Here is a 27,972-nt window from a genome sequence, read left to right as displayed (position 1 = left end):
ATGCGAGGGGATCTGTGGGATGGAGGTAGGAGGGGTGGGTGGGGAAGGGGGGTGGAGGGGTGATCCGTGGGACTGCAGCTTTTAGAAACAGACACACAAGCAGAGGGGTTTCATTCTCAGCCCAAAGCTTCGCTCAGGCACAGCCCATTCTGGAGGAGAGGGGGACGCACAGCTCGGTACTTTGCCTTGTCCATGTTGTTGTCATCTCCGCCCCCATCTGATTAAACCAGAGAGCCCGCCGGTCCTCCACGCCGTCAGAGGAGAGGGATTTTTCGGCCACACATTACCGAGGGGACCCCGTGGAGACTTCCACTACTTCTTTGTTTTGCTCACGATGTCCTTTAAACACAAACAGTGACTCGGTTTGAGCCAATGTTGCTGCGGCTGGTGCGCTCTGCAGACGCGTGGGTCATGCTCCGCACCTGACAGCCCCTCTGCAGACTTTTGAGTTCACACTTTCACAGGAGGAAAACTTAACGTCGCCCCAACAAGTCATTCTCTGCTGCAGCCTGCGGACTCTGCCCACACGGACTGTTTACGCCAACACATAAATCCTTGTTTTTTTTTATTCATTTAAAGCTGCATCACCGAGGCGAAACGGCGACCTCAGTCGATTACCTTTCTTTCCTTTGCTATCCCATGGATATCCACTGCAAAGCAGACCCCTTCTCCGCGATGCACCGTGAGTATAGTGAATTAGTTTAGAAACAAAAAACATCTTTGTGTTTTCACTTGAATTCCTGCACAACTTATTCCCAAAGCATGTATAATGGCCGCCGTGTAATTCACTCAAAAACGTGAAGTTAAAAATATTAATGTGCACATATTTTTCGTTTTCAGTCAATTAAGGCTTTTTTTAAACCAACGGTCTACTTCTGTAATTCCAAAACAACTATTATTTTAAATAATTTATTAAGGATTTATTTATGTTACTGATACTAATAAAATAAAAATAAGACACAGAGAAAACAGTGATGTGGATTTTAGTAAGTGACTTTTTTTTTTAGCTTTTAAAGTGCACATGACTGACTGGAGAGTTTTGCTTATATTTTTATTTTGCAGAAATTTGTTGTATTAAAGCAGATTTAATAGAATTTGGAAAATCGGACCTGGTACCCTTACTGCTAGGTGGGAAAGTAGAAAATCCTGAATTTAAATACAAAGCTTTTATTACCTGTGAAATGACAGATACTTTAGAAGGACACAAAGACGTTGCGTGTAAATAGATGTAAATTTCTAACATTAGATTTAGGTGGTAAAGAATAAAACTGACTGTAAATACTGGGGCAGTGACAGTAACTGCTCATTTTCCTCATGTTTTTCTCCATACGATATGCGTAAAGAAGAGCCAGACCGTGTTTCAATTATTTATTCTTCCCCATTCGCACCATCAGCGTTTGTAATATGAGTTATCAAAGCTCATTTTAATTATTTACCGTAATTGTGCAAAGAAAATTAAACAGGTTGAAACATTATATCTGCGACATGTGTTAGGCTACAGTGGAAGAGATGCTCTTGGAAAATGTTGCCTAACCAGGCCAATGAACAGGGAGAAGAGTTTTTTTATTTTTTGTTTTTTTATTTATTTATTTTTCTCTGTGCTGTAGTTCCAAAAGATCCAGAGAGTTTTTTAATGTATATAAATAAATGTTTTTACTATGTTTGGGAACGTTCTTTCAATTAAGTGTGTTTAAAAGCATTATTCGAACAATTTATCTTTTTACTCTTTGTATCTTCTATTATTATTATTATTATTATTATTATTATTATTATTATTATTATTATTATTATTACATCTTTATAAGCCGTTACTGGTCAAATCTATGTGCTGTTCCGAATTAAAACGTGCTGTGTGTGAGCATTAATCTGTAGCTGTACATGGAATTCACTGTATTCTGTCCGTGCGTGTGAACATTATTGTGATTTAACGTCTTTGGCTCTAAACACACCACTAACTTATCTCACAGCAAATTAAAGAAACCAAAACAAAATCCACACACAGAGGAGCCATGTCTTCTGCAGGTATGTAATGTTATGCTCCCCTGTGCTGCTGTTGTATCCCACGCAGGGCACGGCGGTGTGAACCAGCTCGGCGGGGTGTTTGTGAACGGCAGACCCCTCCCGGACGTGGTGAGGCAGCGGATCGTGGAGCTGGCCCACCAGGGCGTCCGGCCCTGCGACATCTCCAGACAGCTACGGGTCAGTCACGGCTGTGTCAGCAAAATCCTCGGCAGGTAAAAGGAGGGATCCTCTACCAACAGAGCCCTATGTGTGTCAAACATCAATCTTCTATAGCTCGTATTTGCGCACCCAGCTCTATTTCAGCCTCGGTCATCGGTTATATAGGCAGGTCATTTTTCCCCCTTTCTTTCTTTCTTTCTTTCTTTCTTTCTTTCTTTTTTTTTCTTCTTTGCTTGAACACAGCAGTTCTGCGCCTGCGATTTTCTATCCATCACCTACAGCTTCTCAAGTGAAACGCATCATAATCATGAAATAAATTCCAGGAGGAAAGTTTAGAGCTAAACATTAAGGATAAAAAATACCCTAAAGGGATATAAGGCTGTATTAATAGTATAGAGGACTGCAAGTGACAAAGAAAATATTTTTTAAAGTGCCACGAGATCACTTGGAAACTGACTTTTTACTTTTACAGCTTAGAGTATAGCAATATACAGATATATCTATAGATATATAGATATATATAAACACATCAACGGCCACTATAAACTCAAATTTCTTTGTCATAACACATTAGAAAAAACACCATAAATACATGCCTGATGTTCCTACACTCTTTCATCACTGTAAAAGCTCCCAACGCCTTAAAACCTGAAAAATTAGGTCTGTATCATTTTATTTCAGAGCACAATGCTGTGAGATAATATTTTGAAATATATTTTTTCCAGCTATCAGAAGGCATTTCAGAGGTATTTCATTTCACACACACTGAATGTTTGTCACCAACATTTATCAATAGGTCATGGTGGCATGTCGTGCATGCTACTTCAGGCTCATGGAGAGTGGAAATGAGGTCCAAACTGTGCTCTTACAGCTAAACTGTCCTTTGTTCTGTCCGTCTCACTGCTTACATTGTGTGATTTTAATTACACCCCTTTTTTCTTTGAAAATCCGATATGTTTACCAGCACACTTCAAAAACAATTAATATAGGAGATCATATTTGTAGGTGTTTTCCCCATGTAACTGCACAAGATCGGCGTTACATTTTTTCCACACAAACGATTTCAAGCCACCTTTTCTCATGAATCAAGGACTGAATGATTGTGGATCCATTCAGAAACACTCACTCTGTCTCCATGCAGGTACTATGAAACCGGCAGTATTAAACCCGGAGTCATTGGTGGCTCCAAACCAAAGGTTGCAACCCCGAAAGTGGTGGATAAAATTGCAGAATATAAGCGACAGAATCCAACCATGTTCGCCTGGGAGATAAGGGACCGACTACTGGCTGAGGGCGTCTGCGACAACGATACTGTCCCCAGCGTTTCATCCATCAACAGGTAGGTGGACATCCCAGTTACTATTTTATTATAAAAATATTCACTGGCCTGCTCGTAAGTTCTCCATTTATTTTGGTAGCGCATCTTGCGTTATTTATTTAAATACACAAAAGAGAAACTGAATGAGCACTAAACAGAAACGGGAAACGTCCTTGACATTTGCCACGCATAAATGGGACAAATCAACTCTAAAAATGAGCAGATAGACATTTAATCTTCACATACAAGGCTCAACTATAGTCATTTCCAGCGGAGTCTATCCAGGGTGGTCTCACAAGTGCAATTCAATCTCCTGCGCGGCCCTCCACAACACAGCCAGCAAGGGAGCTGAGTCTGGAGCCACGAAGATTCACATCTGTCTCGATGAAAACCGATCAATACCGCGTAACCAGATCCAGAGGCGGAGGGAAATACCCAACAAAGTCGTTCAATAAGCAGACCACACTGCGACAGAGGCGACAGGAGCATTTTTCTACATTGCCAACCAATTTCTATGTTTTCCAAAGTGAATGTGGAGCGACAACAAATCACACTTTTTCTGTCATATTTTTGATTAGTCAGTTCTAAATTATTACGTTTCTATCCACCTATTATTATTATTATTATTATTATTGTTATTATTATTATTATTATTATTGTTATTATTATTATTATTATTATTATTATTATTATTATTATTATTATTATTATTATTATTATTATTATTATTATTATTATTATTATTTGTTTTAAGAGCTACAAACGTTGAGTAAATCGAGTAAACTGCGTTAATCTGGACTATAAAAGAGTTTCTGTTCCACTGAAGCAGCTAAAGCAGCAGACACCCTACACCTTCACCTTTTCACATGAAGCGGGACAGCAGTGGACAAAGTATCTTTAGAGAACTCCGGTGAAAAGCCCCAGTGCATGTGTGCAAAGTGAAAAAAAAGCCCCATAGTGCCTGCGAGTGATGAACTTTGGTTAGGACGCACTGTTCCAGAGAGCTAGTCATCGGCATTACATTTTAATGAGGTACAGAGAGTCTCATAACACACCCAGCTAAATGCACAAGCTAAATTAATCTATGGAAATAAAATAAAATGAATAAATGTCTTTCAGAAAAATAGAAATTAGCATTGAAATAAGAGCTTCAACAGGTCTTATGACGAGATTTAACTTGTTAAATAAAGCAGTGATTCAAAGGTGGGCTTTATATGTTTATAGTAAAAAACAGTTTTTGGTGATTGTGCCACGGTTTGAGCTGTGTTGGAATTAATGGTATCCATGGTGTCCTTTGTAACTAAGTTGCCCTGCACATTAATAATTAACATCAGACCTGCTAGCATTGCACAATCAGCATTATTCTTAAAGCATGACATTACAAACCACAAAACAACAATTAGTAGATTTAAGTTCTGAATGTGATTCCTCTGGCATATATCAGCTCTGAAGAAAGGCAGTTCGGTATGTATTTCACATGTGTAGACAAATGCTGATGAGTATTTTTTATGTTTTAAAAATATAATCTTAACTTCAGTGGTATTTTTTTATTTTTTTATTTTTCCTTTCGACTTATCCCGTGAGTTCAGGGTCGCCACAGCATGTCCTGTATTTTGACTTTACAAGCTATTTTAATAAGTGTTTAAAGTTATTGTTATTGTTCTTGAAAAGAGGATTGGGGAAGGTGTGGAGGAGAAGAACTAAAAGAGGCAGGGAGAGGGAGAGGAAAGAGACAGCAGACCCTCAGTGGTCTATGTGGTTTAGGGGCTGACCTCTGCTCTGTTAACTAAAGAGGATGTCAACACATTTTCCTGCATGAATTATTAAAGATTACACAGAGACTGAGTTGCACTTTGTTTTGTTGCTGCAGAGAGGAGCCTCCACCCTCTGCACCGTGCCCAGTCTAAGCAGCTTTCAATCATATTGATCCACATTTTAATATTTCTTTGGGGATTTTTTTTTTTTTTTTACAACAGCCAAACACCAAAGTCGTTAATTCACCCATCCAAATTGCTTATTCAATATCAACAACATAGACTCGAAACAAAGTCCTTGAATTTATGAGACTCCCCCGAGTCATGAGGTCAGATAACTGTTGTGGTGAGATGTTAGAAATTCAAATAAAATATTGATGTGTGTTTTCTGGAGGAGGCGGCTAGCCTTTGTTGCCCTGCCTGGAGGAGAGAGTATGGAAGACACATGAGATAGTGAGGAGAATGAAAAGAATCTGATGTATATTTTCGCCCCTGAGCAAGTTAACCCCATAGCTGCCTGAATCTGAATGAATAGCTGCTGGATGCTGCATGCACATGTGAACATCATTTTCTTCCACTGCACTATGCAAAAGTTTGTTTTTGTCACACCTTCATGTGGGATTTCTGTGCTTGCACAGTGCTGCCTGTTATCCAATGATCTCACGTTCATCCGTCAATCAAAAGATTAGCACAGTCATGCTTTAATGTGATGCGATCATGCCCCATAAGATCTAAAGCTGCGCTTGTGTAAATCCCACTGTACCTTTCTTTTTTGCTAAGACTTACAGCAATCCTCATATCTACAAATGTTACATCTAATGCCAGTAATTTTTGTCATCCTACATTTTTCCGCATTGTTTCGAAACTTGCTAGTATTCACTTATTCCATTACAAAGTGCATCACAGATTAGTAGATGCTGGATGTGGCAGTGGTCTCAGGTTGGGCCAATAAGACACTATTGCTTTACTGTCACACATAATTTATAGATCACCATTTGCATTTGCTGGTTCTTGCTGCCATTCATCATCAACTTTTCTATCCCAGAGTCCCAATCAATAGGCTCTGATCCCCAGTGAGCCCGGAGGATTCCTGTGTGCTACACTGAGCAACAAAAAGACCAGAAAAACTAGAACAGACATCAGAGAGGTGACAGAGAAATACAGAGAAAAATAAAGAAAAGAATTGGAGAAGAGGTAAGAGAGGAAGAAAGGAAAAAAGATGAGGGTATAAAAAAAAACAGACATTGTGAAGTACAGTAAAACAGGGAGCCCACTGGACAGCACAGTAGAAATGAGAAAAAGAGGATGATGCTGGTAGGGAAGTGAGAGGAGCGAAAGATCAGATTTGAGAGATGGAAAGAGAAAGAGAGAGCGAGGAGAAAAGAGGGAGTGGGGAGCAGGAGAGGGAGATTATTAGACTTGGCCAGGTAGAGCCAGTGAAGCTGATCATTGAGGTGAATTGATGTGATTTCATGCTTTGTTTGCAAGATCATTCAGACCAAAGTGCAATGAAGACTTTCCCGCCACATCACATCTTAGTGGTATGGGGACTTTATCATATTTCTAACCTGAGAATCCAACTAGATTGAATCCACAATCTCAGGGGGCAGCTCCCATTCAGCCTCACACAGTAGCAGATAGATTGCCCCTAAAGCCCTGAGATTGGTTATTTGTGAAAGGGACCTGAATATGAGCTACAAGTGCCTAAAACGATGGAGCACTTGTACATGCACGGGCGTAAATGGACGTGATGTGCCATGTTTAAGTGTCCCGGAGCGCCCGGGCTAGTGTGAAATCTCCATTCTCTGGAAGTAGTATTGATTGATCCGTGTCTGTTGTTCACTTTCGCAGGATTATCCGCACCAAAGTCCAGCAGCAATTCCACCCGTCCCCAGACGGATCAGTTACACCGCTCTCCACACCCGGCCACACCATAGGTGAGCACGGAGGTAACCACACACAGATTACAGCCCCAGTCAAAATAGCCAACCAGAACTGCGGAAACAAGGGGGAAGAAATAAGAATACGCTTAATGAAACACATACATGCCATGTTAAATTACATGCACCACAAAGACACCAAAATCCAGTCACACACTAACACACCTTTCTCCATCAGTGCCCAGCACCGCCTCCCCCCCTGTTACCAGCGCCTCCAACAACCCCGTAGGATCCTACTCCATCAACGGCATTCTGGGTATCCCCCGCTCCAACGGTGAGAAGAGGAAACGAGATGATGGTAAGGGAGACACAAGATCCCTTTGTTTTCCACCCTTTTAATTCTCTCCATCACTCGTCTCCTACTTTTTTCATGTGTGTGAGGAAGATGGCATTTATGACAGCGCTGCACTCAAATGTGTTTCTGTGTGCCGTCTCCAGTGACTTGTTATGTTATATATCAGGCGGGGCGAGTGTTGAGAGATTGTTGCGATTCAATCAGCTTTTTGATGCCCTACGTTTTACCATACGCCTACAGAGCTGCATCTCAATTTTATACCATGCCCACATGTACTGTAGATACTCCATATAGCTGTCATACAACTCTAATCCCCCTTGGCAAGGCATCAGTGCGGCTGCTCCTAGCTTTTATTTCTATAACGCAGCAAAAAAACCTTCATACAGTTATCATTTAATTTTCTGTCACATATAGCCACCTAAATACATTTTGGCTGAATTAGATTTTAGTTTGTGGTGTTTTTGTAAAACTGTCTACTAGACCACACACAACCAGGGGACTGATAAGAAAATCGAGCGAGGTAGCTCAAAGATTAAGTGAAAGCTTATCTAGTCAAAGCCAGAATTTTTCATTCCTAGGCAAGGCAAGCGAGTGGACACACACTGCCTGAGGGCTAATAGATTATCGGTTGTGCAAACAATTGGCTTTTTTAATGCCATGAATTAACATGTCCCTGGTGGAGGCCTGAACAGGTGTAGGAACAGACCGTTGGAGGCAGGGAGGGGGCTACATGTGTGCCTGTGTGTTTGCGTATGTGTGATTCTGTGGTTCTCTGTGAGGTGGCTGATGCGATGACATGGTTTAAAATGATCTCAAAGAGCACTCATCAAAACAGGCCACTTCCTTCTTTTATGTTTCTGTCTCTTTAGTTCTCTGGAGTGGCAACCACTTGGATGGAAGGAAAATAGGACATTGTAAGTTGAAGTTAGACAACCTTCTCTTTTGCTTGGGTCAATCAGATTACCACACTTTCCTCTCAGCTGCTGTTTCTGCTCTTTCTGGGTTATAAGCTTATAAGATTATTCCTAATTAAATATTATCCTGAGAATTTAAATGAAATTTACCTGAAGTGACTGTGAAAATTTTATTTTCCATGTCATGGCATGTAGTTAGTGTTACAGTTATGTACCGCGTAGCTTATTAGAATTCCTAACAGGCAAAGAAAAATATTCAAAAACATGCACTTTACTGTAAACTAGTTTATTTTTATTGTTTCTAAACTTTGCATCTGTCCACAATATTCCCTGTGTTGTTCAGATGCCTGCAGCAGGTGTTTGCTAATTAGTGTTTGCTAATTTTCTATGTAAAAAATATTGTTATTTTTACAAAACTGTTACAGGAGTGGATCTTTACAGTAGAAAGAGATTCTACTTGAGCCAGCACTATACTTGGGATTATGTCACAGCAGAAAGTTACCAGCTAAAATGTTAGCACATTGCTTTGTCAGATAACAGTGAAGAAGTAAATACGTAAAAAGCAAGCAAGTAAATAAATACCATTAAAACAAAGTGAAACTGAGTGCAGCAAAGACTTTTAATATTTTAACAATATTCTACTGTTCCTCACTGGCCTTGTTGCATGAATTTAAACCAACCAAAAATTTGTATCCTAAAAACTTTACATCTTTTCATGTTTATGCCTATATGCGATTTGATAGATTTAAATTTTGATCACAATGAACGTGAAAAAAAGCACTGGAAAGTCTGGTGTTGTGATGTTGGTGGTGTGTGATCCCGATGTGGCTGAAGTCAGCAGTTGCCCTTTGAGGATGAAATAGGTCCCCATTACTGGAGGGCTGTAGAGATAATGTAGTGTGACACGCGTTATGTACACCAGGTCCCCGTAAGATGAGCTTCAGGGACATAGGTGCCATAAGAGCCATTAATATGTCCTTGTCATGTGTTATTGCAAATTAAAAGTAGCATGTTAAACTAGACAGCTTCAAGTGAAGATGGGGAGAGAAAAAAGGGAGACAGAGGAAAGGGAAAAAATTGGGTTTATGAGGGGAGGAGGGAAGTAGGAGGTTCTGGCAGCCTCGATTTGAGCAAGGATTAGTTTTAGGATTTGTGCATTAAGATATACACACACATGTATGTATGTTGTATGTGTCTGTTTGTAACTCTGTAGCTTCAGATGCTCCTCACACAGTTGATTTTATTTATTTTTTTGTCCTTTCCGCTTATCCCGTGAGTTCAGGGTCGCCACAGCAGATCATTTGGCATGTTGATTTGGCACAGTTTTTACACCGGATGCCCTTCCTGATGCAACCCTCCCCAAGTTCTACCGGGCATGGGACCGGCACTGCATGGCTGGGGATGGGGATGGGCTGTTGGGGGTTCAGTGTCTTGGCCAGTGTCTGGAGGAGCGGGGCATGAACCTCGGACCCTATGGTCGGTAGGCGGCCACTCTACCAACTGAGCCATTGCCGCCCTACAGTTGATATAGTGACATTTAAAAGAATTTGCAATTCTGCGGAGAAAAGCCATTAATTCACAAATTAACATCTCTTCCCCCCCTTCCTCCCTCTATCTTGGATGTGCAAGCTATCGAAAAGACAAAGGAAATAGCCTTAAGGGGGGAAAAGAGAGAGTCTCAGCCCTTTCTGTGGAGAGATTGGTTTGCATGTCTGCAAGCAGCGATACCAATTATGCCTGTGCTTGGAGAATGCGTCTCAATGTGCGCCCCCCTCCCCAACACAAAGCCCCCTCCCTTCTCCTCGTACCACCACCACCCCAGCCTGAATCTATCCATAGCCAGATTTATTTGTGTATCTCATTACAGGAAATGGAATGTCGTTCTTGCCAAATGCATTAATAGTGAAGTGGGGAAATTAGCCTGTTGTACAGCATGCTCTCACTCAGTCATTTAAACCTATGGTGGAAGTGAATGCCAAGAAAATACAGAGAGGACTGGGTGACAACCGCTGTGCGATTGTCAAATTGTATAATTGTGATAGTTGCATGCACTCATTTGAAAAGTTTGGGCTTTCCGCTCATTTCTCAAAGATTATTTAGAGCTAATTATTATATGATACACACTGGTTGTCATTCATTCATTCTTTAAAATGAAATACAGTTTTTTTAGAGCTATATAAATATATGTAAATTCAGTGTTTTCCTAGTTTTGGCACACCATGACAGGTTTCTTCTGACCTTGCTGCTGTATGCAGTGAGGTTGATGTGACCTAACTGTATTTTTCTCTCATTGCGGGCTTACAACGTCCTGGATGGAGCCCAGTGGAGCTCTAAGGAGGACAGGCAGTAGGGAGCTACAGTGATAAATTAGATGGAGAAAGCAAAGGTCATAACTTGTGATTGTAGCGTGGGTGTGGAATGAGTGTAGAAACAGCTGATGAGTGTGTGAGCGAGGAACAAAAAAAAAATATGGCCTATAGCAGGTTGTTCATTCATGACATAAAAGAACGATCGCACAAGAAGCCGGAGCCATATTAACCCTGTTCAATAGCTTGAGGAAAAATGAATACGGTCACTGTTTTGATCTGTTCAAATTTGATATTTGGCCCTTTTGGAGATTGTTTGGTGTGTATCTTTTAACACATATAACCCATTTGTACAGTTTAAATTAGTTAGTGTATGAATTTGAACTTGGGCCTACACTGGTTGGCTAGCCAAGCCAGTCCATGACAATGAGTCAATAGAGGATCACTTTAGAAAATAAATGCATCCAGAGCGAGACAGAAATAAATGGAATCATGAGCACTATGATGGCCCTGATGGGGTCTGCGTGGGAGAGAAAAGCTCAGGTTTGAGAGGGGCCACAGAGCGTAACATAGAGACAAGAAGCTGTTAGGGCCCCAACAGTAGAGGAGGACACAAAAGGGTCCACACTGCATTTCTCCCCCTCCTCTTTCTCTGCTCTATATCTGTCGTTCTTTCTCTTCAACATTTCAGTTTTCTTCTTATTATCTCCTTTTTCTTTCCGAGTCGTGTAAGTTAACCATTTGCATTCAGCAAATTGGCTGCATGACACCCCGTGTATAGTTGTAAACAATATACAATGAGATCCGTCACAAAAATATGAGGAGAGGGAACTCACTCAATGGAGAGGAATCATGTCAGAGAAAAGTCAATTACGGGCGCCAATGCCGAGAATTAATGGAGCGGTGCATTACTCAGCTTGAGGAAGGAGAAAAGGCAAGAGAAAGAAGGCATACGTTAATTGCATTTCCACAAATACTCTCCACAAAGGGTGGCAATGCTAAACGACAGACTAGTCTAAAGGAGAGTAGAGATGAAAGCAGAATAAGAGAGTAGAAGAAGGAAGAAGGAGTACAGCAAAAATATTCCCCTTATCAAAGATATAATTGTCTCTTTACTTAGGATCCTAAAACAAGCAGTGGTGCAGCAACTCCGCTTTACATTTTCCTTCTTTAGCCAGGAATTGAACCACCAACCTTATACCTAAAGACCAACTCACTCTAACCACTGAGCCACATATCCAAGTATTGCTAATGTTGTAGACTCACAAACTGGATCCAAATAGCCGTGTACTTCATTTATTATAAATGTTCTGCACTGGCCTGGATCTGAGAATTTGAATAAGAGTAAATAAAAGAACTAGAGTATTTCAAAATACTATTGACACAGCCTCAGTGCTGGCAGTGAAAGCAAATATCAAATAAACATCACTATGCCTGCTGACACTCAGTACACTGGTTGGTGGTGGTAAATCGAATTAATAAAGCTCTTAAACACGCCACAACATAACAGGATCTTAACAGCCATGGCAGTGTTGCTGCCTTTCTCCCTCTCTCTCCCCCACCCCACCCCACCCCACCCACCTCTCTCCTTTCCGCTTCAGAGGTTTCATAAATATAGCTAGCTTACAGGGAAGGAGTGTTCACCCTCTGGGTATACCAGTTTGTTTGGGCTTGCTTTTTTTTTTTTCAAGCTCAGCTGCATTTTTAAAAACATCAACAAATGATCCACAAATTGCGATAGCATCATTTCACCTATCAGCAGAGGACAAATAAGTAAATGGTCAACTGACAGCCTGTGATCTAGGAAACCCTATGTCACTGATTTACAGAGTGCTAGGCAGTGTGTAGGAATTCATTTGCCTTTCAAACAAGGCCCCACCTCTACTGTGCTCTGAGTTATCTTATCACAGGGGAACAGAGGAGATGAAAGAAGGACATAAAGTGCCACCATGCCACCAGAGGACCTTAACATCCCCCTTAGAGACAACTGTATTTTTTTCTGTAGCTACTGCCATTGTGTGTTTGTGGGTGTGTGTATGAGTTAAAGTGCAAAAGTGTTGGTATTAGTTTGCTTAAGGTGTGCACCGAGTTTTCAATTCTTTTATCGCAAAACATTGTTAAACAATAATCAATTTCATTTCATGTCGACTGGTTGCGTTTGTGTTGTGTTTGTGTTTGGTGCTTTGAGTTTATACAAATCTGTGCATGTTACAGTTCATCATGATAAAAAAAAAAATGGACACAGTGAGGTCAAACAGGTTCTTTTCGGTCAAGCTTATCAGAAACATTATTAAGCAGAAAGTTCATTCCTTCAGGGGCGGAACATGAATGTCACTGTTGGAGAGTCTTGTTTTTATCTCGATTTGTCTCCTCACACTTTGGTGTTAAAACAAAGAGACACAGTCAGCTGGTGCTGTGGGAGTGATAAGAGAATACCTGCTGAGAAACCCAAAGGGGATGAAGGAACACTGACAAAATGAAACAAGCGAGTCAATGAGACACAAACACACACACATATACAATCTGACAGTGAGGCTTCACACTCCACTTGACTCGCTGACTGTCAGAGGATGAATCTGATTTATTGCAGTGATCTTATGATATATGTCAAACATGAACCTCTAATGGCAAATTCTGAAAATAAGTGATTTACTGTTATTTCTACTAAAAGGCCAACTCATTAATATATTTTCATATAAATTTAAAATATAAACACATTCAGAAGTGAATAGTTCCCTTAAATTGTAAAATATTACTGGTATAAACAAAAAAAATGCAAAAACATCTTGAACTGTAACTTTAGATTTTAGTCTTTTTGTTAAAATGTGCTTTTCCTGCCTGTTCAGAAGACCTGGTTAAGTGCTGTGTGCGGGGGTGTTGAATATAAGCATGTTTCTCCATAGTGAATGAAAAACACTTGCAATTGATCGAGCTTGCCTCTTTTCTTAGTCCAGTTGACACGAGGTAATTAACAATTCCGTCTTCTTCAGTACCACAGACAACAACAGAGTTGTTTTACAGCACTGATGCTGCTTAACCATCAGCAACACCAACTCTTTGACCAAGGGAACTGAAATGTGCTAAAATATTTTGTTAAATTGATGGAATGTGGCAGGGCAAAAAATAAATAAAAAATCCTTTAGAAATGTTACACAAAGCTAAAGTCAATATATTTTAGCAGTGAAACACACAGACACACCTGCACACACCTTTCTATCTACACTAACTCAGACCCAATTGCAGTCCTCTATTCCATTCTCTCCATGGATCTATTACTTGGTGCAAGTCGGGTTCATCCTCTGGCCTCAGCCATTGAAAAAAGGTCAAGCAGCCGAGCAGAATGGCAATAACGCCCCTGAAATGGTACCATCAGTGGAACATGATTGATCAATTGAATTCCATAGCACAGAAAAATGTGGGATTAAGTAGAGTATTATACGCACAATGAGTTGAGGCATGATGTTCATTCCAAGTTCATTTCGCCTCCCTCCTCTGCTGGCGGATCAGGCAATCAATAGCGGTCTTGCATATCATATATCACCGCTGGCTCGCCCAGGAGAGAACATAATCTGCTGCAAATTTAGAATGACAGATTTGTACGAGAGCTAAAGTCCTCATCCTCTGTTGGTGGTGGGTTAGCGGGAGGACAGGGAGGGTGGAAGGAGGCAGGCAGTGGAGTGGAGGTTCCTGGGATGCTGGCTGGAGGTTTTAGCTGCACTTTTTTTTTCTTTCAGTGCTCAGGAATTGATGAGGGAAGAGAGGGAGAGCTGCAGCACTGGCAGTGGGCTCCCTGGCCGAGATGATAGGGTCAAAGATCAGGAGAACGTGGGAAGCATAGGCTCATTTGTTTATATAGAGTGTGACCAAGTGAGGAAATGCAAACGTTTGCCCTCAACGCCCCGTCCTCATTCAGCCCTGAGTATCATACCCAGTCCATTCTGTTTTCCAGTAGACAGGCAATATGTGGGGGATGGAAGGAAAGCAACAGAGACAGAAAGAGGGAAGGGTAATATGTTCAGGGGGAAATAGTACAGTTAAATAATGGCTCTCCATTTCCCGCTTGCAGAATGAGAGGCTCTGTATGTAATCGCCAGCCCTTATTTCTCCTTCTTAAACACACACTCTGCCTTACAAGTATATATTTGCACTGAAGGTAATCCATCAATTACCATGGACCTATCACATGATGACTGTGTTGATGGTGGCCGCAAGGAGAGGTAGGAGGAGGAATAGGGCGGCTTGAGTGAGAGTGTGAGACAAAAAGAGAGAGAGAGAGATTCAGTCAAACACAGAGACGGGAATTAAATAGCAGACATGCTGATGGGTCTCCCTGAATTTACTACTGCACCTTATGCCATCACTTTCATTTTCTTTGAGCTCAAAAAATGTTTTTCATACTTTACTCACATTATTAGCCTACTAGAATGATATCAAGTAAAAACACTGGAGCTTTGCCCCAGTGCATAAGGTTGTCTCCCTTCATCTCATCCCCTGTTTTCCTCCCTACTACCCATCTTTTTCTAGATGGCTCTGATGGCTCAGGCCCAGGCAGCGACTCTCAGGGCAGTGTGGAGAGCTTAAGGAAGCACCTGCGAGCAGACGCCTTTACCCAGCAGCAGCTGGAGGCCCTGGACCGTGTGTTTGAACGTCCTTCTTACCCTGATGTCTTCCCCACTTCAGAACACATCAAACCTGAACAGGTTGGCCACATAAACGTTTCTCCATTTTGAAGGACTTGCACTACCATCCTTTTCATTTTCTTCCCACCTGTCTTTAAGTTGTAGTAGGCAATAGTGAAATCATTTACTGATTTCTGACATTACAATGAATTAACTGGTACTCACTCTGACACAGATGACAAAAACCTCTGTGCAACTTCTTGCTCAAAACGACCTACAAGCCTGTAGCCTATTACGGTGGATAAACTTTATTTACATTCATTAGAATGTTAAACAACAAGAGACTATTAATTTTTTTATTGGAACTCTATGTGGGTGCCCATGCAGCTTTAGCAGTGCCCTAATTGAGTTCATTTTCATCTCTGTGCGATCACGGGGAATTACAGCGGCGATAAATCAGAGGGACAGCCCCTCAGCCTGCTATGCAGCCCCTAATGCAGCTAATTACCAAAGTGATTTCTACGGCAAGATCAATACCAAAACGAATTGGAAATGACTTGCAATCACAAAGAGTGGAGGAGAAGGTATTAAAGAGGCGAGAGGAAGGTGGAGGAGGCGGGAGAAAAACCAGAAAAAATGGTCCAGAAAAATCAGTTTTAATTTAATGTAATATTAATCAGGCTGCGTTCCACTCTTTCTGTGCACCTCCCTTTTTCTCTCTGTTTCCAACACCCCCTCCTTTTCTCAAACTGGTGAAAAGGTGGGATATTAGGCTATTAGGGGCTTGTCTGGTGTCTGCATCAGGGCATTAAAAAGCCATTTTGAAGAGGCCAGGCTGAATAGGCCTCATCCCTCCCACACTTCTGGTAGCCATGTGGTCAGGTCATTCAGGCCCCTCTGTGCTTGCCACTCGCCCTCCGCCCAGCCCTGCCCATCCCTGCCCAAAGCCCATCTGCATGACAAAATAGCCCTTGTGCTGCTGAGGCCCAGCGGAATAGAGAGGAACATCCAGCCTAGTGCCAGGGAACAGTTGTAAGCAGACAATTAGAGTTTATCTGGGATAGAGGCAGACAAGACTGGGGTCACCAGCTCGCCCCTGTGGGACCCCATCCCATTGAGGCAAACAGATGCACACATGCACTCTGATACAAACACAGACACAAATGTGTGCGCACACACTTATCCTTTCAAAGAAAAGTCAGGTCAGGAAGTGTCATCTGATTAACAAACAGGAATCATCACAGCTGCTAGCAGAGTCTTAAACTGAGATTAGTTGGTGGCCACAGTGGACTTTTGTTTTATTTGACTGAGAAATTGTAAAATATTAAAGAAGCTGCAGTTGCACAGTATGTTTTATCATGCTCGAAAAAAGAAATGCAATGACGACCTTCAATGTTCTGCAAAGTAATATACACTGATAAAAGTATAAAAGATACATATTTTTTTATTAACCCAATTTTATGTGTTCATCCTGGAGGTATAGGTTGATTTCGAGGTTACACTCATCTTTAAAAAAAAAAAAAAAAAACACACCACATGTCTCTCCTGTAACAAAGCCCTGAATGTCTCCTCCCTTGACTGGTCACAGGGATGACTGCAGTGGAGCACAAAGAGCCAGCTGACACCCCGTCCTTTCACTCCTCTCCCAATCCCTTTCTCATCCCTCTCTCTTCCTGCCTTTGCCTCAGACAAGCCCTAATGCATGCATACATCATGGGTCTTGGTAAAGCACAGGGAGGGGGTACCGGATGAGTTGGGGTTTATGTTCACAGAATTCACAGGAAATATTCCATGGAAACATAGTGAGTGAATAACAGAAAGCTTCCTCAGATACACCTAAGGCGTCCTTCAGACATATTTCACATTTTGTGTCCTGAACTGGGAGCTCTGCTCTGAAACTGGCACCCAAAATAGGCCTGTATAGTAGCAGTAGTGCATTTTAACCACATTGTGATGCCAGTCTGGTAAATATGAAATTATATAGATAATGTGAATTTCTGTTTTTGTCTCTCCACTTACATATTTTTGGATTTACTGTGTGTTTGTCTACAGGCAAATGAGTACTCTCTCCCATCCCTGAACGCTGGCCTAGAAGATGTGAAGCCAAGCCTTTCTACAAGCGCCAGCTCCGACCTCGCCTCCAGCGTCTCCCAGAGCTACTCTGTTGTGACAGGTACAATCTGACTTACGCTACATTGATCCCTAAAAGAACACACACGCTGCAGCAGGTTGAAGTCATCTGCAACAATGTGGTCGAACTTACAGGACTCAATCTTCAGATCACAAGCACAGTGTATGTAGCTCTCCATCAACTGCAGTGTTTTTATATCAGTACACCATATCTATAGTTGTTCCAGTAACACGCATCGTTATAGACAATATTAATATAAAACTAATACATTCTTCAAAAATGTCCTTTGTCTGATTTCCAAAACTTACCCTTGTTTCAAAAAGTAAAGTCAAATTCAAACAAGTGTAGAATTAAGTGTAGATGAAAAAGTTAGTGGCATTTACTGATAATGTTCAATATATGGTTTATATAATTTGAAATCTTTTTTTTTCTTTGTTTTTGCAATTTTGGAGTTGAGTTTTGGAAAAAAATATATACTTTTGTATTTAGGATATTCCATCATAATTGTCTCATCTATCCAGGCACTTTTTGTGGCACTCTGTGTGTTTATTTCTAAGCGATAGAGCAAGGCCATATATCATCTGAGCCTATTAAATCCTACAGGCCTTTCACACAGTCCTAACTGGCTATTGTGTTATCCTGGATTGGCCCGCTAACAGATTGACTGAGAGCACTTCTTATAAGAGACAGCTGCTGTTCTCACCGCACCACGACATTGTCATCAAAGACTATGATAGCCTGTTGATTGACAGAAGCTGGAATAGCACTGTGCCTGGCTGGGTGCCTCATGCTGTGGAGAAGGAGACAGAGGGAGAGACCCTCTGATACTGATGAGATGCGGAAACTTAAAGAAACGCTGGAATTAAAGTTTATTAACTTATGAACTATCACTGTTGTTTGCAGTAGGAACTTCCACCACAAGCGAACAAGTAAAGGCAGGTGCAGTGTATTGAATATCATGCAGTATTAGCTATCTGTATCATGTAACCAACTCTAACCCACCCTGTATTGCACTATGGCTTCTTTTGCTCTGCTGTCGAGGTTGATGGCTGCCTGCTTAATTGAAATATTGTTTCATTGTGGCTGCCGAGGCTCTTTCCAAGGAGAGGTTAGGTTTACTGATGGCCACACAGACTTGAGAATAATATGCCAGACTTTTAATAAAACGCCCATAATTATGCAGCGGGCATCAATGTCAATGAGTGCACAGTGGTGTGTGAGTGTGTGAGTGAGAGAGAGTAAGAAAGGAGGGCAGCATGATTGAAAACTGCAATGGCCCTTCTCAGATGATACATAAAGTCCAGCCCCAGCCCCAGCCCCAGACCCAGAGGTATGGGAAAAGAAAGACCCCTTTTTTATTCCTGAATATGTGGGAGGTAGATTTGCCCCAGAAAGTTGGGCCTCAGGGGAAGAAAGGTGTGTTTTTGTCTTTTATGCTGGGCTCCTCCTATGAAAGCGGTCTCGCTCTAGGGAGCACACTCATAGCAGGTGGCCTCAAAGCCACCTGGGGACCTGGGGCCTCCTAAAGCGCTACATGTGAGGGCCACAAATTGAATGATGAGGAAGTGAACTAACAAAACTTTCCTAAAGTGGATTATGACAACATAGTTTGGTACAGCCATTAAAAAAATGTGCCCGAGTATTTTGAGCGTCAAATTAAACTCAGAAGTAATATCCAGCAAACGTTTATTACTTAATTTTCACAACTATGCAGTAAAGTAATGCATGACACATTTGATTGGATGTAGGTTGTTAGTGCATAATATTATTTTTTTGCCATTAGCAAATCCTGCAAATAGGAATGTATGCCAAGGCTGAAAAAATGTTAAATTACCTTCCTCACTTAGGCTGAGATCCAATTATCAATAAATTATGCACTCATACTGGATGGAGCTACAAGATTCTATTCATTCTTTAAATGTTTTCTGCTCCCAATTAAAATTCATATAGTTATTGATCTTGTTGATTTTTATGTCCTGAAATTTGCATAATCTATTAAAGAAGAATGATTAATGAAGTGCTCAGTTTTGTATTTCAAGGGCACTAGCAAAAACAATGTAGGCCATCTTTTGTGTCCTCGATTTACCCAAATGTATGAACGAGACAGTTACCTAGGAAAGGCCAAATGTGGCCAAATCAGTGAGAGATTAAGCACAACAAATATCTTGAATGTTGAATATATTTTATTGAAACTGTTTTGTTGTAATGTTACTATTTGATTAAAAAGTATCTCATATCCAAGAGAAACGCAACCCATCAGGCCTCTTGCTAATATTGGCAATTGGCAATTGAGTGGTGTCTCTGCAGGCTGGACTCAAGTGGACTCAAGTCTTAAACAAAGACTGTGGGGCTGCCTGTAAAAAGGCACCGTACTAGCCTACTGCATCCAGCGGATGTGATTTATCCACCTCTTTACCTATCTATTTATCTCTTTGCCCATTAGTTAAGAATTTTAAAACAACTACAGATGAGAGACAGGTGGAATAAAAGAATTTGTTTTATTTCCAGTGAATTTCAGTTGGAATGTACACCACACTCTGAGCTTATTTTATGACTTGGCAGCACCAGATATTTTGTACTGCCTGTAGTTTGCCACCTAACCTGCAGTGCCTGGTGTGTGGCCTAGTGACAAACGGCTTGTCTCAGCTCAGTTAATGCCCGCAACCCCAAGCTCGGAAATTAATGTTTATATCACCCCCCGCAATAGCACACTAACCTTTGAGCACACATGTGATAATGAATGACTTTAAACCTGTGGTTGGGGAATTCAAGTTATTCTGGCCCACAAATTGTCTTTACTCACTCACAACTGGATGCAGCCTTTGACAGTTGTTATTTATGTCTTCCTGCTGTAAGTGGTTACAAATGACCACCTTTGTAATGCAGGAGACCAAAGGCAGAAATATGACTGGAAAGCATGAATGTGTCCCTGGTGTAAATGTACCTTTTAACTCTCTGTAGACTTTCTATTTAGATACCTTTGCCCTGCCCACACAGGTTTTGCAGTAATCTTGAACATAATGCAGGAATGAAAGTTCTCTGTTGACTTAATGTCAACCTTCAAAAACAAGAGCTGTGCCAGTAAATGGTTTGCACAATAGTTCCATGGTGTATGCTCAAAAATGAAATGCTCACTTGAAAGAAGGCTGTTGTAGCTATGGCTGGATGCATCACTCAAAGGACTGAGGTAGGTTCCTAGCAGTCCATTTCTATGGTTGATGGGATTTGTAGACATGGTATCAGTGGTGGAGCTGAGACAGATGTTGGAGAACTCTATAGCATCTTCACTCTCTCTGAGAATTGTTTGCTAGGGAGAAGAGTCCCCAAGGACCCTGAGTTTATCTTCCATCTCCATCATCAAGGCCTGTGATTTGACAGTCTCCCTTTACCCAGACTCTGCCTCGTTTCTAGGACAATAAGCAACACCATGTCTGATTAGTTTCAGAGTTCACTGCTCTTGAACACAGCGTTTGTATCAGTTGTTGTTGCGTCGTAACCCCTATCTGTCTGACAACGGTTACTCAGGCGCTGAGAAAACAGAAGCATACGGTAGTATGCAGGAAGTTTTAGATGCATTGTAAACCGATGGGATCTGAGATTCGTGTTTACCACCCTCAGTATCATCCAAGTTCTGTGTCATCATGAAAGTAAAGTAAATGCCCCTAAAAACAACATTTTGCTGTGTTTGGGTGTGTTTCACTTAACAATCACTCTGATTTGATAGACACACAATCCACTTCTATAAACTAACATACAATGATTGTAAAGCATGTCATGAAGACACTAATGAATCCATGTTTTTTTATATTGAGATGATTAGGGTTGTACACGTAAATCAACTCCAGGCAAACTGGATTTTCGAAAACCATTTAAACACTTCATCAGACTACAGGTTACCTACATTGTAATTAAGCAAAGAGCAGAACTGAGTCCTAGCCATTTGCTATCATTCCTTAGCAAACTGTGTTTCCAATAAATGTATCACACACTTGTACAGCGCCTGTGACAAAGTTTTAGTCCACCCTATTTAAATTGAAAGCCAGTCATTAGAATATTTCTGTTCCTACCAGAGTTTCATGGTACCCATTCTTTTTAATGATTTGATCATATGTCACACTGCACCATCCCCTCTATAACAAAGGTATTGTATTTGTTTTAATGAGATGAAGGTATTTAGTGTAATTGGACTAGCTCTGTCTGAATCCACATTTACTGCTGCCATAAAGAAAAAAAAAGGGGGGAAAGGGAACTGGTGAAGCTGCTGTAGATATCTATGGGAAAGCAATCAGTTAGGTTGTCTGACTCCCTGGCATTAGGTTCATAGGGTTGCATCCCCCTTCCATTGAACAGTCCTTATCTTAATGAGGAATTGCAACACACAGTTCTGTTGTAAAACAACAATGATGAGGAAAGCAGCTAATGAGGCTATCATGGTGTCGGGAAAGAGCCGTCTCTCCCTACAGGCCCCAGTGAACAGAACAGGCTCTGCAGCAGACGTGGAGAGGCCAGAGACAGAGCTCGCATTGATTGCATAGGTTCGAGAGGCAGAGCCGGTGAAATGAAAGATGCCAAGACTCATCAGCCAAATTAGATCAAAGTGTAGAGTTTTGAACTGTCTGCAAGCCAATTGTTTGGTTATTTGTGGGAGTGATTTTGTTGTGAGAAAGCAGCCGTGAGATTATGTTGTTTGTTTTCCCAAAACCTTTGGGAAATTTTTTACGCGTTTGTGCTTGATTGATCAGGTGCAATGTGATGTTGCACTGGTTCGACATTTAACTGGTGTATGTTTCCACTTAGTTGAATGAATTACTGCTGGATGCATATGAGATTATTATTATATGATATGTAAATGAACAAATAAACTGATAAAGATGTTTATCTATTCAGAACTCATATGAAATGTCTGATCTTGAGATAATACGTTTTATGTATATTAATAAGCGAACTATTTGTAGTGTTGCTCATCCTTCATTTTGATAAGGATTTCCTTTTTGGTTACTCGAACATTGCCATCCCACCAAACATTGACTGAATGACTGAAATGTATGCATGTACAGAATGTACGGAGTTGTCTGTCTACATTATTTGTAGTTTTTCCTTTTCTTTTTTCACCTGGCAGACTCTCACCCATCATATCCACCTTCCATGTGTGTAAAGCGAGAGCCCCATGAGGCATCCTTTGCCCCCTTCACCCCCTCCTCTGTTGGGGACTCTGCTATAGCTGACATCTTACCCCACCAGCCCAGCCTCTCTATAGATGCGTCTACTCCCAGCTACCCTGCCCATGGCCGCGGCCCCTGCTACAGCCAGTATGCCAGCCAGCCCTTTATAGCAGGTACAACTTTACCCTTAGGGCCCCATAACCAAATCAACATTAAATCAAACTCAGTCTGTTAAGTTATATTTTATCCTTTACCTATGTTAAGTTTGTGTAATACAGTCATTACCAGTGCACCATAGTAAAGTGGCTGCCTCTCACAATGCAAATCCACCAATCCCATCATGCCTCGTGGAGCTGCTGTTGTGTATACTGGTGCAAAAGTGATTGCTCAACCCTCATTAACAACAATTCCTCTCTGCCCCTTTCAAGCGAGCTTTTCTCTAGCTCTGACCCCTTGGTTGTCTCTTGGGTTAACAATAGGCTTCCAGGTCTTTCCATCCTCGTGACAGACTCAATGTTAGCAGGGGCAGTTGAGGCCAAGGTGTGGGGGGCAGGGTGCAAAAGTAAAGACTTAGGCCTGATGCTGGGACCTTTTTCGGCCCTGAAACTCCCTCTCCTATGTGACCCCTCCTCCAGCCAGGCCCAGTGCTGTCACTGTTGATTACAGGACTGAGAGAGTTCTCATTGGCCTGATGCTCCTGTCAGTTTTAAAGCTGCTTTAGACAGTGGCAGGTTAATATTACAGCGGTTGCAGTGTACATCCAGCTCTGTATGGCATAAACATTTATGTTACTTATGATTTATGCCACTTTAAAAACATTGCCTGAAAACAAATACCAGGCATTGATTGTAGAAAAGAGATATGTATATGATTATTATATTATTTTGTCCCTGAGCATCCTTGTAACAGTTTCCTCTTGTGTGCTTGCAGGTCGAGACATGGCCAGTACCACCCTACCTGGCTACCCACCTCATGTTCCACCCACAGGACAAGGCAGCTACCCCACCTCTACACTTGCTGGAATGGTTCCGGGTAGGTGACAGTACTCCCTTTTCATGAAGCCTTTAATTTTACTTTTACAGGTTTGATTTTCACAAGATTGTCCCGTTGTCCCCTGTTTTTAGAATTTGAGGTCACGTTAAGCACAAAAAGTTTTATACTTTTTTTTATAATGTCTTTAACACTACATGTGTAAACTAGAAACAAATATAAACTTGTAATCCATATTGAGACACTCGAAGAAAATCATTAAAGCTCTGTTTCTGACTCAAAGAAAGCTTGTTATAGCTTTGTTAGACTGCGGTTAGCATGTGGTTAGCATCCGCAGACTAGGACATTAGATGAACTCGATAGGCGATCACCACAATCAGTGGCCGTGAGATAGGACAGTTCCTCTCAGTTACACTCCAGCTCCCAGCGCTCATTACCCTCGGCGTGTCCACACAGCACACTCTCACCGGCCGAGTCGATAAACACTGCTTTTGCTCTTCTCTTCGCCTCCCTGGCCACCCAGGGCTACAGAGCGTATCTCTTTCCCCTCTACTTAACCTGCAGTTCAGGTTCACAGCAAACAGTTAAGGGTCAAAACACAGAGGTGTGGAGGGCCTGTAAATATTTAAATCACTATCTCTCTCAGGAATGAGCTTGAGTTACAGGACAGTGAGGATGCTATAGCTGCCAGAATGTGTAGATCAACTAGAACAACTGAAAACACAATTCCCTTTATTGCTTAGAGACATGTACCTTTCACCCTGACCAATAATCAAAGCAGGCGTGCAGTATTTACAAGTGAGCTCTGTGTGCACGAGGGCAACATTTTAGGATGCGCAAGGAGGTAAAAGCTGATTTTTCTTTTAATCAATACAGGACATTTTGTTTTGCTATATTGCTATATTGCTATATGGAGAGTGGCAGTGGATAAACACATCCCACAACACATACAAGAGCGCAAACACAAAAGCCTTCTACATGGAATGGTTGTAGAGTTTTAATCTGGTGGCGAAAGGCTAAGATTTAGTGACTGGCCCCCAACACTGTTAAAGCAAAAGCCATTTTTCAGCAGCTTCGTAAAAAAACCAAGCTTTTATGGTCTCGTAAAAGAAAGAAACCTGTAGACCCTCAGCATCGCTCTCTGACATCCCCTCAGCCTCCCGTGCTCTCCTCCACAACCTGAACTTGATAACAAAGAGAGAATAACTGTCTCAAAGCAGCTATTAGGAAGTGAAAGTGTCACTTAAGGAAAGAAAATAAGAATTAAAGAGTAATTAAGTAATTATTCAATGTTTGTGTTTTGCGGATTTGTTCTCCAGGAGGGGACTTTTCTGGAAACCCTTACTCTCATCCACAGTACACCACTTACAATGAAGCCTGGCGGTTCAGCAATCCAGCACTACTAAGTAAGTGGCTTTGTCCTATATAACAAAACATACTGCACATGCTTTGAAATAATGAATGTGATCTTTTGTAACTTTAACATCTTATTCAGTAGCAATCATGAAAACCTCGAGGCTCCATGTAATCTCTGTTCTTGGCGCTGCTCTTGTGTCTAACATATTGCTTGACTTCATGGTTTCCAACGCCTTCGTTCTTCTGTTAACTTTCAGGTTCCCCTTATTATTATAGTGCCGCATCCCGTGGCTCCGCACCTCCCACTGCTGCCACTGCCTACGACCGCCACTAGTTACCATGGAGACCAACTAAAACTGCAGGGCCAGGGGTTCGGCCTCCATATGGTCCCCGTCTGAGGAACACTGAGGTCAAAGGGAAGTGAAGTGGAATCCTAAAAGAAACTCCATGATGTTATGTGATGTGGAGAAAGGATCGGCAAGGTGGACAACAGTGCATCTAGCCCAGCTTCAGCGTTACACACTGTGGGCTAAAAAGGCCCGTGGGCATTCAGAACTTACACATTATGCCCTCACTCTCTAACAGGCCTGAACATTTCCAGAATGACTTTAAGAGATTATATAAATATATATATTATAAAATATAAATTGACGAAAAACAGTGTGAAGAATACCATGTGGAAATAATGTTGTGTTTTTTTTTTGTTTGTTTGTTTCTTTGTTGCTGTTGTTGTTGTTATTTTATTCATGAATCCTCACATTCCTTTACAAAATGAACTGCAGTATTTTTCTGCTGCAAAGAGGGAAGTCCAGGGGAGATAACAATGGTCCCATAGCTTGATGGTGCAGCGATTTGAACTGGTGTTGTGGGGCCTCTATTGACGCTTAATGAGATCCTGGCTCCACAATGTAGGACGGGCTTTACTCTGGTGCTTTGACTACGTCTTTTGCTCCCATTTCTCTTGTCCCACCTACATTATCAGATACACACACTATGTACTACAATGTTTACTGACCCATATAGACAAACAATCAGATGTAAAAATGTAAATCCTTTTCAAAGTATTAAAAAAAGTGGTTACCATAAACTCAAAATAACTAATAACAGAATTCTGAAAACGTTTTATAATTTTTCTTGTCACTATTTTACTCTTTAAAAATGATATCAAAGATTTTGTCACATTTCCCTCATTTCCCAGTCATATTCGTGTCCATGCATGATTGTCCTTTGCTGTTTTTTTTGCACTATAACCTCAGCTGATTTATCTCGTACGTTCACTTAAAATTAAGTCTAATTAATTTTACAATTTAATGCATAAGTTTAAATTTGTTTCAGGTGTAAAAACACAAAGCAAACAGACGTGTTTTAAGAGTAAAACCAACAATTTCAAGTTCCTGAAGAGAATGTAATCCATGGACTTTTGGCTACATTAACAAATCCTTTCAACTCTCCTGGGTTATATTTTATTTAGTCATACCACTAGATGCCTACACAGTTTAGAAAGCTGTATGCAGTTGAGCAAATCAACTGCAAATTAGCTTCAAAAATTGCCTTACAGACCTGTTTTTTTTTTTCAGCCTAAATTTATGCCTGTTCAATGAAGTTAACTGCCTTTATATACACATTCACCACCCATCCTTGAGTTACTTTAACACTCCATTGGGACCGAAAGGAAATACAAATTCAGTTTGCTTTTTGAAAAATATTTTGTGAATGTAATTTTAACTACATTTGCCAAAGACTTAGTTTGATATTTAATATTTTATTTACAGTATATGTATGCATAAATAAAGCAGTATTATCTTTTACATAAGTAGTCCACACACTGAACATGTATGTTCGTGATTTTTCAACAGGCGAACAACAAATGACTATAATGAAAAAGTTGAAATTCAGTGACTCAATATTCCAACAACTGCAACAAATGCTGCTTTGTAGAATGATTTGTGAATATGTGAAGACAATTCTTCTATGTAAATAATATCACACACCATTGCAGTATCATACTAATGTACTGGTTCCCTTTGTAGATAAACAAACTAAAAAACATGCATTACATTTGTGTCTTAATGTAATGTTGTGCTTGGAGAAAATGCACAACTACTATATAACCTGTGGCTACATTGGTAACAGGTTTCAGATGCTAACATTACATACGTTGTCTTTGTCATTTTATTTTATTTTATTTTCATGATATTGTCATGATGATGTTTTATGTCACTATGCAATGAGTTAAATGGCTTTCTGTATCATCTTTTGTTGTTAGGCTCAGAATAAGTAATCCCTGTGGAGAACAACATAAAAATTAACAAGTACAAAAGACCTCCAACGTGAAATGGTTTCTCTTTGGTTTCACGTTTGTTCCACAAAGTCGTCAAAAGAAAATGTGATCAAACTGAAGTCCTTGGCAACAATCAAAGATATTGTCCTGTTTTGCTGTTAGTAGATGTTGTGATCATTATGTTAATCCAAAGTACAGTCATCTGTGGGTCCATGTATAGATTCGCCCATGTCTCTTCCCTTTCTCCACTCTACCCTTTCTCTCACTCATTCCACTCTCTCAGCCATACAACAAATACATCTCTTTAGTCTAAGGCACTCAAGTTTAAGTTTGATTCTACACAAGCAAATATATCTTCTAGTACCAGGGTTAACTGTCATTGCTAAGGGCACCAGAAAACAGACATACAGACTGTGCCCCTGCTCTTCAGGGGAAGGTATCCTCTACAAATTGCACTTGAGATATGCCTATTTCCGTCTACTTGTAGCTCGACATATCTAAAAAAAGGAAAGCGCATGGCAGCGTAATTTAGGCGAAGTCTTTGCTTTAGGAAGTAAAGCACCTCTGAAAGAATGCGTCTTCCACTGTTGTAAAGATGATACAGGAGATGTGTCATGGACATAAAAAGGATTTCTGATGAAAATCTATACGGAAAGCCTTGTGGCCTCAATCATTGTTCTGTTTCAGTTATGTTCAAATTCTTTTTGTGCACATGAGAAATAAAT

At 40.9% G+C, this 27,972-nt stretch overlaps 1 protein-coding gene across 17 annotated transcripts; it reads left to right on the top strand.

The window, feature by feature from the left end:
• Nucleotides 1-73: 73 nt before the first annotated feature.
• Nucleotides 74-27,972, top strand: pax2a (paired box 2a). 17 transcript variants are annotated; one of them, XM_067519606.1, is made up of 13 exons: nucleotides 74-682; nucleotides 2,069-2,234; nucleotides 2,907-2,927; nucleotides 3,323-3,520; nucleotides 7,105-7,190; nucleotides 7,372-7,491; nucleotides 8,358-8,402; nucleotides 15,233-15,408; nucleotides 17,380-17,500; nucleotides 22,578-22,793; nucleotides 23,551-23,652; nucleotides 24,930-25,016; nucleotides 25,243-27,972. In XM_067519606.1, exons 1-13 carry the CDS (start codon nucleotides 640-642, stop codon nucleotides 25,362-25,364), a joined length of 1,503 nt encoding a protein of 500 aa, XP_067375707.1. In that variant the 5' UTR covers nucleotides 74-639; the 3' UTR covers nucleotides 25,365-27,972. The 17 variants fall into 17 exon arrangements, with proteins under 17 accessions (XP_067375707.1, XP_067375698.1, XP_067375730.1 ...); XM_067519597.1 differs by having other exon boundaries at nucleotides 7,105-7,202; XM_067519629.1 differs by having other exon boundaries at nucleotides 7,105-7,202; nucleotides 25,224-27,972.

The sequence above is a fragment of the Channa argus genome, chromosome 1 (assembly GCF_033026475.1).
Source record: "Channa argus isolate prfri chromosome 1, Channa argus male v1.0, whole genome shotgun sequence".
In the NCBI taxonomy this organism is placed as follows: domain Eukaryota; kingdom Metazoa; phylum Chordata; class Actinopteri; order Anabantiformes; family Channidae; genus Channa; species Channa argus.
The sequence above is the reverse complement of the archived record's forward strand: the minus strand, read 5'-3'. Positions and strand labels throughout refer to the sequence as shown.

What these genes read in the sequence shown, in the direction of transcription:
- pax2a (XM_067519597.1), top strand. Translation starts at nt 640, where the DNA reads ATGGATATCCACTGCAAAGCAGACCCCTTCTCCGCGATGCACC. An exon ending in CACCATAGGTGAGCACGGAG is followed by an intron (nt 7,203 to 7,371) that starts GTAACCACACAC and finishes TTTCTCCATCAG; the next exon opens with TGCCCAGCACCGCCTCCCCC. An exon ending in CAGCAATCCAGCACTACTAA is followed by an intron (nt 25,017 to 25,242) that starts GTAAGTGGCTTT and finishes TTATTATTATAG; the next exon opens with TGCCGCATCCCGTGGCTCCG.